The 12,146-nt window shown below is 39.9% G+C and overlaps 2 protein-coding genes across 2 annotated transcripts; one reads left to right on the top strand and one right to left on the bottom strand.

Moving 5' to 3' along the window:
- The first annotated feature begins 348 nt into the window (after positions 1–348).
- On the top strand, positions 349–6,119 carry LOC119744296 (solute carrier family 46 member 3-like). Its single transcript, XM_038220165.1, has 5 exons — positions 349–1,759; positions 2,663–2,794; positions 3,321–3,404; positions 4,041–4,197; positions 4,774–6,119. The coding sequence occupies exons 1-5, from the start codon at positions 769–771 to the stop codon at positions 4,913–4,915; spliced, it is 1,506 nt and encodes a 501-aa protein (XP_038076093.1). The 5' UTR covers positions 349–768; the 3' UTR covers positions 4,916–6,119.
- A 2,041-nt stretch (positions 6,120–8,160) lies between these two features.
- On the bottom strand, positions 8,161–11,941 carry LOC119744362 (proton-coupled folate transporter-like). The gene is made up of 5 exons (XM_038220244.1): positions 10,957–11,941; positions 10,005–10,136; positions 9,521–9,604; positions 8,896–9,052; positions 8,161–8,442 (listed from the first exon to the last, which is right to left on the bottom strand). The coding sequence occupies exons 1-5, from the start codon at positions 11,939–11,941 to the stop codon at positions 8,280–8,282; spliced, it is 1,521 nt and encodes a 506-aa protein (XP_038076172.1). The 3' UTR covers positions 8,161–8,279.
- Positions 11,942–12,146: the final 205 nt, after the last annotated feature.

The raw sequence follows: 12,146 nt of genomic DNA, 5'->3' as shown, positions 1-12,146 counted from the left end.
CTTTGGGCAATATATCCCCGGGGTATTTTTCTTTTGGTGTCCTATGTTTAGGGGCCTTTTTAATGCATTTGAAGTTTTATGTATTTTTGTTTGTTTGTTCAGGGTTTTTTAATGGTCGTCTTTGTTTCGTTTTGTCGGTGACGATTTTATTTTGTGTTTAGAGTTAATTTAACGAAATGCCCCAAACCCCCGCCTAGTCTGCAAAATCCCTCTTATTTAGGGGTTCTTGCTTACCTAGATACTTATATTGATTTTGTTTAAAAATTAACATATATTTTATACGGGTAGGCCTACACGTTTACATGTACATAGTTCAATTTGCTCCATTATGTCACAATCTTGTGATTTTCTGGATTTAACCTTAGTACAGAGATTCGCTGTGCATATGCTTTGTAGACCGTGTCACGCGGTAGGTCTACTGTTTACATTTCACCTGTGCATTGAACGTCACTGCTTTAACAAACACACTGTGTTGAACCTTGAACTTCTTTACACAGCACAAGCAACCTATTTCTGTTGCGTCGAAGTCCAACCAATTTTTACTATTTCCTTCTGCCCACATTAATGGCTGGTTTGCTTTATAAAGACAGAGACATGCACTGAAACTTGTTATTTTTCTGCAGTTGAATCTGGCTTCATGAACTGAAGCTTTGCCTGTCGTTCTGTGTAATTTCATAGAGTGCAAACTACTCTGAAATCGGAAAACCTATTACGGTTTATTTTACAATTGTCAGGACTGAATATAAAGCTACAACTATCACGGAGAAAATGGCAAATGCGGAGGTTGAGTTGCAGCAGTGTTCAGTAGAAACGTCTTCAGCAGGGCTCTCCAATCGTGAGCGGGCCCAGCGCCGTTGGGTCACGGTAGAACCCGTGGTATCATTGGCAGTAATCGGTTTCATGACCATAGGTCTAATCCGACCATTCTTCCTGAAGAAGCGTATAGGCGAGTCATACAACGTTACCGTTGATGATGAATTCTCCAACTGTAACAGCAACGACACAGGTGACAAAGCAATGCAAGATGGCATCCAGGCCGAGGCCTCTCTTTGGATAATGTACTTGAACGTATCTTCGAGCATACCAGTCATAATAAGCTCCGTCATTATGGGCACATTAAGCGATCGCTTGGGTAGAAAGATGTGCATTGTTATACCAATCTTCGGTTACATTTGTCAGGAGGTTGTCTACCTTGCAACCATCTACTTCGAACTCCCTCTTCCAGTTCTCTTCGTAGGAGACATCTTGCAAGGGATGGCTGGTGGCTTTGGGCTGTTGTTCGCTGGTTGCACTTCCTACATCACCGACATCACGTCAGAGAAGAAGAGGACTCTCCGTATAGCGTTCATTGAGATGCTTTTGTTATTACTCGGTGGTTTTGTCCAAGTCGGTGTTGGGTATATGGTGCGAGATATAAGCACCGAGGTACCACTGCTGATGGCTCTAGGGGCAAATGTCTTATGCCTGATCTATGTTGCCATTCCAGGCCTTCTGATCGAAACTGTGGATCGAAAAAACATCCCTGAACATCGTAAAGGGTTAAAGGCAGCCGGTAGGAGCATGGTGAAGCTTCTCAAGTTCAACGAGAATGGCCGCCGATGGCAGATGCTTCTCCTAGACTTCTTTTTGTTCTTCGTGATTATAAACATCAATGGTACCATGTCCATCTTCATCTTGTATGGAACGGCTAAACCTTTGTGCTGGAGTCCTGTCGATGCGGGCCTTGCTGGATCATTCGGGTTCCTAACTGCTTCTATTGGTGAGTTGCCTAATCGATTCCGTATCTCAACCTAGGATTTGGCGTATCTTATGTGCCACCATGAACCATTTCCATTCCGATTCAGAACTTTTAAAATCAAATTCCTAAATACCTGAGACAGTTTACCCGTTCCTATTGGTCGAGAGCCGGTATGTGGGTGGTTGTAAACTGCCAGTAACAGTGCTGCCCCTGGGTGGGCAGTGCGCGCCGTGCGCGCGCGCCAATCTCCAAATAAGGGGATTTGTAGGACTACGCGCGCGAGGCACATACCAGACATGGCCAGAGGGGTGTTTCGTGAACACGATGTACAATCATTTAACAAAATTGTTGGAATTTGTCAATGAAAGGTACAGTCCGTCATTTGTTATTTGTGCATTTTGTTCGTTTAAAGCAACAAACGTGCTTAAGATCTCAAGAATGGTGCTAAACAACTAACTTGATGAAGCTTCAGCTGTATATTTCTAGAAAAACAGCGTTCTAGGATTCGATTTCAAAGCAAAAGCTGCTGAATCATGTTTTGAATTGGGCCTGAATTCAGCGTCCGAGACACGTTCTCGCTGAGCCGATTGCAGCCACGCGATGTCACGTACTGATCCGACGAATTATAGCAACTGTGCGTCGTGTGAACGCTTGCTCGCGCTTCGCCGAATAAAAAACGAACAACTAATTACGGAACTTCCTAACGATATGTCTTTAGACGCATCGTTGGAAAGGCCTTTTTCCGTTGATTTCGTCAACACTATTAACGTCAGTTACTTTTTGGATAGCTGCAAATGATGGACTGTAGCTTTAAAACCATATCACATAATTCCGCTTAATTAATGGTTCTACAGAGCACAATGTTTATATCACTTAGGGCTAATAGAAACTTATATCAGCATTTATTGACTTTGATTTACACAGGAATGGTGGTCGGAACTAAACTATTCGCGCTGTGCGTCGGCGAGTACTGGATTATGCAAATCAGTTGTCTTAGCCTCCTAGCATTCAATATTATGATGGGAGTGACGCAAACAACATGGCTGGTCTATGCAGGTAAGTTCAAAAAATATATAATATATATATATATATATATATATAATCAATCAGAAATCAAACGAAAGTCAGCCAAGCTCAGGTTAAATTGACACACCATTCGGATGGACTGTATAGGCTGAGTTTTTATGACTTTGTGACCTGAGTAATGTGCTTTGCCAATGTGATTGACCTGTGATTATACTTGATTTCTGTGGTGCACGGCTTTCAGTCCAGCCCTAAAAACACAAACATTGTCAAATTCTAAGTTTGACTTTGATTAAGCAGTCACTAAGCATGTGTGAAAATGTTGAAATTGTTTAAGTTCTGAATCTTATTTCGAGTCCTTAGCCATTACAACAATTTAGTTCGAATTTAAGTCATCGTACTTGGATATAACTTAGCATTGACCGCGGGAAATATGATCTGACGACTTTTTCTGGATGTTCTAATAAAGGAAATGTAGGAGACTTACCTTAATTGAAAATGATTATCTTGATTATTCAAGATTCTTTTTCTAAATATTTCATTTCTGGTTTTGTTGCAGCGAATTTGATCGGTGCTTTCAGAGCGACGTCAATGCCGATAGCTCGGTCAATCATATCCAGAATAGTCGATTCAACTGAAATAGGTGAGTGCTAATTAAACGAATAAAATGTACGGTACTCTATAGGTGCATGTTTGCACATGTCCCTAAAGTTTGCGTCGAAAAACTTTACTTGGATTAAAGATCGAATGTTGGTACATGGCTCTAAATAACCGGTGCAAGGATTCCATGTGGCATGCTGTCATTCAGAAGAAATAAAATAACGTAAGTGATTTCCAGTAGTCAGTCAATCGATGATCTGAAAATAAAGTGTGCTATACGATGTGCTATGGACGAAGTCGTTTTCGCGTCATCAACCAGTTTTCTTGAAAACTGTGATATCCATTAATAGCTAAGGTCTCAGGTTAGGTTTTCAACAAAGTTTTTTTTATTTTGAGTGGTGTATTATTTGAAACGAACAAAATGCAAAACAAAAAGTAAAATGATCCTATGGTGGTATGGTATGCAGTAGTATTGGCAGCCATTGGTAATTCAATTGTCAATGGCGATGTCGACTGAGGGCGTCTTCGATCCCCCTTAGTAGCTATTTTTTGTGTTTGTATCCCCTCTGTTTAGACTGGGGGAAAATTATGCTCCCCCCCGTCCCCACTCACAGGTGCGCCACTTTTGGTAGTGTCAAATAACCCTACACTGGTCATAGATCTCTGTTCATTTGCCCAGGTGCTGCTTTTGCCTTAGTAGCATGTATCGACAGTGTAGCGGGGTTTATAGCTTCAGCGGTAGGGCCCAGCATCTATGCAGCTACTGTCAAATATCTACCACCGGCCGTCTTCTTCGTGTATTCCGGTTTCTACGTCATCCCTGCTGGAATCATTGTGTAAGCAGTTTTCATTATTTCTCTGGATTGTGATTATAGTCTTATCTGGACTGGGGTATTTAGGTCTTAGCAAATTTACAAAACGCTTTGGTCGATTATCCTAACATTTGGCTCTAGCGACCACAAGAAGGCGCTTTACTATATTGTTCCTAATTGTTGGTCACAAAACTTATAGCCTATATATTTGGCATAGTTTCCACATTTTTCATTCATCTGTTTACAAACATTTTGAGGGTCAATAAACATCCCGTCAATCCATATTATTTTTGCCTCCCCCGTCAACGCTATTTGTTACATAAATACAAAATTGTCTTTTTTAGCGATTCCATTTCCAACGCCACTTTCAAATGAATTCGAAATATTTGTTTTTATCTATAAAGATTAATATGAATTTGGACTGTCCAACTAAAACGGAATGCATGAACTGATTTATGGTTCAAAATGGCATTAGCTCATTTCAAATGGTCGAGTAAGCTCGGCAAAAGTCGAAACTATCTCAAGGCTCATTACTATATAAATATAGCAGGTATGGAAATATAGCAGGTATGAAAACGTAATTATCCGTGTGATTTGCAGGGTACTACAACTGCTGTGGCCAAGACGGGAAGCAAAGGATAAGTACCAACAGTTTGAGGACGAACCAGAAGAGAGCAAAGGATACGAAGTAAACGCCGATATCAAAGAATATATTGGCAAACCGGAAAGTATTGAAAGTTAGAGATAAGTTGCGCTTTGAAGACTCTGAATGTGTAAGGCTGGAATTAATGGCAGCAAGTCTTACTTGGGAGATGAAAAATGCGATTTTGTCGGGATCATTTTTTGTGGCACACCGCATAGTTCAATTTTGAGGCCTTTTCCTTTTAGTGGTTGATCTTTATAAACGACCGCTCGAAAATATTTTTCACAACATTTTTCAAACTTAAATGTGCCCTTACCCAATATTTCCTTGTTCTTTTTCCACGAATTTCAGTATGTTTACTATTAGACCACGAGCAAAAAATATAACCTAATTACGACATTAAAATTTTGCCTTCAGAGGGGCTGTGACACTATTATATAGGGAGACATGAAAATGTCTTCCAATATAATGACCGGTGTCTCCCACTGTTCGAAGAAATTACAATAACATATCTCCTTATTGGTACATTTAGTGGAATACGGATATTTATACCGCTTTTAACCAACTCAACGCGCTGTACTAAGAAAATTAAGCACAGAGCGCTAAAAACTCGAATGTGCACAATGAATTGAGGTCTTTTGAGGGAATACATTACTGTACAATGTTATCAGTATTAGATTTTAAATATGCTATTACTGTTGCTTATAGCAAAAAGTGTCAATAACGTTAATGCGGCAAATCTGTAGCTCAAACCGCTGTTGGGCAAATGAGAGTCGAGTTGAGACTACATGTAAAATCAAGAAACTTCTAAAAATGTAAAACGATTGATGATCCGACAATTGAAGTGTGTTTCACGTTTAATAAATGTGTTAAAAGTTACATATATCATAGTTACAAAAAAAGTGAATTAAATTCACGTTACATTTTATTAACCTCCTAGTTCGTTCTTAGAATTATTTTTAATGCCAAAGGCAATAAAGATGTACATTGTTGTATTTTAGTAATTTTCTGAACATGCCGGTTGAACGACGTGATTTTGTTAATAGTTTTCATGAAAAGTCTTCAATTTTTAAATATTACACGTGGCTACTATTTGCAGAGGTGAAACAGCTGTGAATACTGCAACTGCATATGAAATTTCCTCCCGGAGCAGCCTAAGTTCAAAACAAATAAATCAAGGAATCAATAAATGAACCTTCTCAGTAACATTTGTAAATGTTACTTTGAAAATAATAAAGGATTATTGTCGAGATCTAATTTGTCTTCTTTCATTAATAGATGCTCTTTGGTAAATTTAGATTTGAAATACATGTATGTGACATTATATTAAACGAAAAAAAAACATTAATCGAATGGTTTAAGTAGTATGCATATTTTGATTTTCTTTCCGGCCAGGCCAGGCCATGCCCGGGCCAGGACGGGCCAGGACAAGTCAGGGCCAGACCTCTTTTATAGAATTTAAAATCTCGATACTGATAACACGCATAAACAACATTTGCACCCGAAAGCACCCAATCACTAGGAACATTTCCGCGTGTCAACATTAACATGTCCGCGAAAAACCCATTGATTTCCATACAATGTATATGGAGATCAATGGAAAAACTCCGCCCGTTTTGTTCACGTGATATTAGCGCCAACCTGTCGTAAAGTTCGCCATAATCTTTAGGCCTGGAAACCAGACTACAATGAGCAGGGAATTCCAGCCCCCCCCCCCTCCCCTATTTGCTTAGTACTGCTACTTAGAGCTGCTACTATGGGCATTTTTCTATTAGTTGTGTTTACAGAAAAGGAAACAGCCACATTAATCATGGACATAAAGCCAAGGCGCTATGGCAACGAAAGGGTGCAGATGATACCACGTGATCAAGTGGAGCTCGTCCGAAATACATGAGCAGTCCAACGTGTATGATATGATCAGATTTAAAGTTATATAAAGTGCTAAAACTGCGTAAGCTAATTACGTGTAAAAGGTATTATAGGATATTCAATTAAATCCAATAGCTGTACAGTTATTAAAACTTAGTGATATTAATATTTTAAAAAAAAAACCGAAGTCAAGTTTAGAAAATTGTTACGTACGTTTAAAAAGCTTTTAGATAACGTTTCGTTCGTTCGTATGACGAATTAACATCTTCGTCCTGCATGTGAAACCCTACCACCCTGCCAAAAATTTGAGTTACATAAAACATCAAGTTCTTAAAAAAAGATGAATTCTTCTTCTGCTCTTGTAATTTTTGCATTTATTATCCTTGTGTCTTCAAGCTTCTCTTCAGGACGCCACATCACCGATATAGGCCTACTAAAGGAGCTTTTCTGTATGTGTATGGGTGGTGTGTTAATCAGTTTATTTTGTGGCTTGTCTCCTAACCGATACATTGGCATAAATTCAAACTTAATTCACATTTCTACTTGATTTCGAGGTTTGCATATTACCTTGCTTATTGAGATGTCATCAAGCAAGCCATTTTGATTATTTTTCAATAATAAAAATAATTTCTCGTTTGACTTTTTACAAATTAACTACTCCGTTCATATTTTCTAATCTGATAGGCCAAACCAAAAGCGTTACCTTGGCCTCCAGCGTTACTGGAAGGTGAAAATAAGGTGAATTCAAAATGCAAACAAAAGCTTGATTAAATGGCACCTCAGTAAAGTGCATATAAATTGGTATAAGATTTAAAATAATGACGAATTGAAAAGTTGGATACAAATAATGCACTGTTCAATAAAGGGATCACATTGTTTCCTATGTATTTCAAGAGTCTAGCTCGCCACTAAGCAACAGTCGACTTTTAAATTGGCACTGAAACCGAGGTCCCAGGGCTGTCCCTTGCTGAGAGGATTAAAAAGACAAGGTCCTCAATGTCATACAATGCCTTAGCACTAAGAGCCTCGGTTCCATTTCAAATTTTAAATTTGTCTACAGGCCAATTTTTTTTGAGCGAATGAGGGCGCTGTAGGACGTCACTTTCCGGTCACAAATAGACCTTTCTTTTGTTTGTAAACATTGACGCAATTTTTATATATGGGCCGCCGTAAGCGCATAAATTGAAGCCGTGGTTGGCAACATATTTTTCCAAGAAAATCCTCATTACGCCATCAACACATAGTTAAAAAGCATGTTTAGGTATTCTTTTGTAGCTTTGTTGAAAATGTTGTATTTTCTAGTATCAAATAATATTTTGGTGATCTGGAATAACTCTTCTTCATTTTTGCAGTGTTGGACCTTCCATAGTTTTGCAGGCCGTGGTTGGCAAAAATGCAGTTTGCCAACCAAGCGCAGAAAGGTCTATACTAGAACAATTTCTTTTGTTCAGGCAGTTTAGTACCTTGACTGTAAATCTAAAAGTACAGATTGTAAAAAAGCAGCATGCATACGTCAGTAACCTTGGATACACGTCTGTTTATTCCCTAAATCGCCCCCTTTCGTTCAAGATTAAGACTTATTCCGTCGACGTCTTCAGAAATCTGTGCTTTCCTTAATTTGTACTGTTTTCGGAATACTCATGTAGGTGGTGGCGGCTTTTTCTTTCAAATCCTCTTCTCTTGGACCATCCTCGTAGATACCGCTGTCCTCGAGTGCTTTGTAGTCTTTCCTTCGCGGCCAGTGGATCTGCAATATTCTACAGTTGCCGGAATAAAAGGAAAAGTAACATTAGTTTTGCTTAAAAAATTTAAATTGTCCTTAAGGTTCAACGACAAATGTTCCTTAATGTTTGAAGAATGGAGAGCTTGTGCTAAGATTGAGAAAAATATAACCAATTCAGACAATATAATGCCCTTTCCCCAAGATACATATTATGTCCATATCGTCATCAAAACTTGTCATAAAAGCCATTGATCGTCCCAAATCTGATCACAATCAAATCACAAATGTATTCACAAGTAAAGCACAAGAACCAAGGGTTGAAAAATATAACAATTGTGACTGAACATTGTACTACATGACTTGTGATGAACGTGAGAACTTACAATGTATGGACTTGTAATGGACTAGACTACAAAAGATTATGAATTCATCTGTAGCTTTTCTATATTTCACAATAATAAATAAACTTGAAGAAACTGTTGCTTACAAAATAATCCCACTGGGGATGATGGACAAACCGGATAGCACATAGAAGATAACCTGGGGCATGAATGACACAGTAGTTGCATAGATGCTAGGAATCATCAGGCTCGATGTGAAACTTGATAAGTTATCTATGCAGGCAACGATGGAAAAGGCTGCACCTGGGAGAGAAACGAAGAGAGTGAGACACGAGAAATTAGCATAGATACAATACAGCTGTACTTCAGTTATTCCCAATGAAACCTTCCTGTCAGTTAATCAGACAGCAATACGTATTAACCAATTAGATCACGACATTCGGTCAGGTGACCTCGTTAAATCCTAACTATAGAGAAATGTATGCAAATCAAAGGTGGGCGAGGGCTTGTGGCCAAATCCAGAACCGTCATTTGCATCTGGCCGTTTGTTGCAGCCTAATTTTGTTTTAAAGCAGTATCTGTTCGTTGAAGACTTGCACGTTCAGCATTCAATCACACACAATAATCTTCGATGAAGAACAGTGCCACCAAATTTGCCCGTAGATGTGCTTCCTGGCAACAATTGCCGTGCCGTGCAGCCACCTTGCCATTGCGACAAATCCCTCCCTCACCCCCACCCCCACCCCCAACCCCACCCCCATCAATACTCACCAATTTCACTTGGATCTACGATCGTTGACAGGACTGATCGTGCGATCGGAACTCCCATACCCCGTAGAGCACCTACGGCATTCGCTGGGGGAACAAAAAGAGTACTTGGTGTTTGTTTCCAGTGAAAACTTTTGATTTTCAATCTTCAAAAAGAAAATGAAACATTGATACAATGTTGGTAACTGTCGATGTTGAAATTGTATTAGAGTCATTTGTCAAGACTGATGATAAGTCTCAAGTCACACTGCATGGGGCATCAACCGCATCAAAGGTTTACAAAACCAACCTAAAGGCAATTCATCTTCAAATGCAGTCAAAACCACTGGACTTTTCTAGTTTCGTTTTGTGAACTGAAACCGCGTTTTTATAGACCTCAAGTAAACTGTCCAATTTGTAGGCTATATTCTAATTTTATTTAGCCTCCTTTCAAGTTTCTGACTACAGCTAACTCCTCGTCAGATCTGTGTGGACGGCTGACACTTACCAATGAAGACCAGCAATGTCGTATTCGAAACGCTCATCACAACGTTGAAAGCAAGAAGACTCAAGCAGCTGATTTGCATAATCCAGTACTCGCCCAAGCAGAAGGAAAACAGTTTGGTACCAGCCACCATTCCTGCATCAAAACTCAAATTGTTTTTTTCATCGTATATTTATCGTATAGAGAAGACTTAAAACGCTGTGACTATAGTGAGTGACTTCACATAAAATTCATATTCACAAAGCTCTTTTACTTTTCAAAAAAGAAAGACATGGATTTTTCGTAAAGTCTAGGTCAATAAAGGAAAACTGTAATATGCAGGCCTATGCAATATTGGGTTTTGACCTTCACTGACATATTTTATACTCAGTGTTGTCCCGAGTCATGGTGAGCAAGAAAACCTACTCGTATGGGACTCGAACCCACGACCGCCTGCTACCTAATGCAGAAGTCTTAACCATTGCGTCCACTGAGCTTGCCGGGGTCGGCTGGCTGGTTCGAATCTGATATGCAGAGGGCACCGCAACCAAACTGAGTAGTTTTTCCTCACAATTACTCGGGACAACACTGAGTTTACAGCGTTTATAAAAAAAATACGTACATGTAGGTGAAGGGCAAAATCTTACATAGAAGTTACATCACCCCGACGCAAAGTTGCATCTTATGAATAGTAAATATAAGCCTGATTTGCTTTGTACGGGAGTAGAAGTGTGATCCTAACCACAGGGTGTGCAAATGGTAATTACCGATCGGTGTCAAAATGTATTGGTGGTTCAAACCTTGACAAGGCAATGCAAGATCTCGATGCACGTACACAGATATGAATTCAAACTCCATCCTTCGATGCAAAACGGTAATTCAAATGTTTCACTGCTATCCTAGTTTTCTACTTCAAAGGGTCACCTTTTGAGAAATAGGCTAAGTAATTTTTGATAGTTTAGTTAACCTGACTTACCAATCGATCCAGTAATAAAACCAAACGCTCCGGCCAATCCAGCGGTAACAGCTGACCAGCAGAACGGTTCGGCCGTACCATACAGGATAAAGATAGTCATGACTCCGTTAACGTTCAACATAACAAAGAAGATAAAGAAGTTTAGAAGAAGCATCTGCCATCGACGGCCATTCTCGTTGAACTTGAGAAGCTTGACCACGCTCATACCAGCATCCTTGAACCCTTTACGATGTTCGGGAATGGTATTACGATCTACAGTTTCGATCAGAATACCTGGAATGGCGACATACATCAGGCACAGGACATTAAGCCCCAATGCCACCGCTAGAGGCGGGATGGGACCAAAAGCGCTCAACAGGTAACCGGCACCAACTTGAACAACACCACCCATGAAAAACATCATCATCTCTACAACTGCGATTCGTATGGTTCTCTGCTTTTCTAACGTAATGTCGCTGATATACGATATGCAACCAGCGAACAGCGTCATGAAGCCCCCACCCACTCCTTGCAAGAAGTCACCAACTAAGAGAACTGGAAGAGGGAGTTTGTAGTAGACGGTTAGGATATACACGATCTCTTGACAGATGTAGCCAATTATTGCCATTACCAAACTTAACTTCCGACCCAGACGATCGCTTAAGGTACCAATCACAATTGAACTCACTACAACGGGTATATTTGTAGCTGCAGACAAATACAACAGCCACAGCGAAGCTTCTGATTGGATCTCATCCTCTGTGACACCACCATCGGATTTGTTGGCTTGACACTTGGCAATCTCTTCTTGCTCTGTGATGTTGAACATCAATTCCCCTAGACGGCTCTTCAGGTAGAATGGTCTGAGTAGACCGATGGTGATGTAACCGACTACCGTCAGGGATACGACGGGTTCTACCGTCACCCAACGGCGTCGCGCCCGCTCGCGACTTGACGTCGTCTTGGATGGTGAGATGGGAGTTACTTCCGTCTCGCTAATCGTCATTATTATGGTTTCAAGGCAGGCGTCAAACCTGTGTAAAGTTTGTAACAGAAACAGTCTTACCACGTTACAAACATTTTCGAGAACTAAAAATCACTTACATTAAGCTACTTCATGTGTTGACCTATCTTTAAAGCAAATAATTCTTTCTGGTTTATGCAACTCGAAGCGTCATGAAGTAAAATACATTTTTGATAAATCTACTCAA

Source organism: Patiria miniata, unplaced genomic scaffold, assembly GCF_015706575.1.
Source record: "Patiria miniata isolate m_02_andy unplaced genomic scaffold, ASM1570657v1 HiC_scaffold_7, whole genome shotgun sequence".
Taxonomy (NCBI): domain Eukaryota; kingdom Metazoa; phylum Echinodermata; class Asteroidea; order Valvatida; family Asterinidae; genus Patiria; species Patiria miniata.
This window is presented reverse-complemented; position numbering and strand designations above follow the sequence as displayed.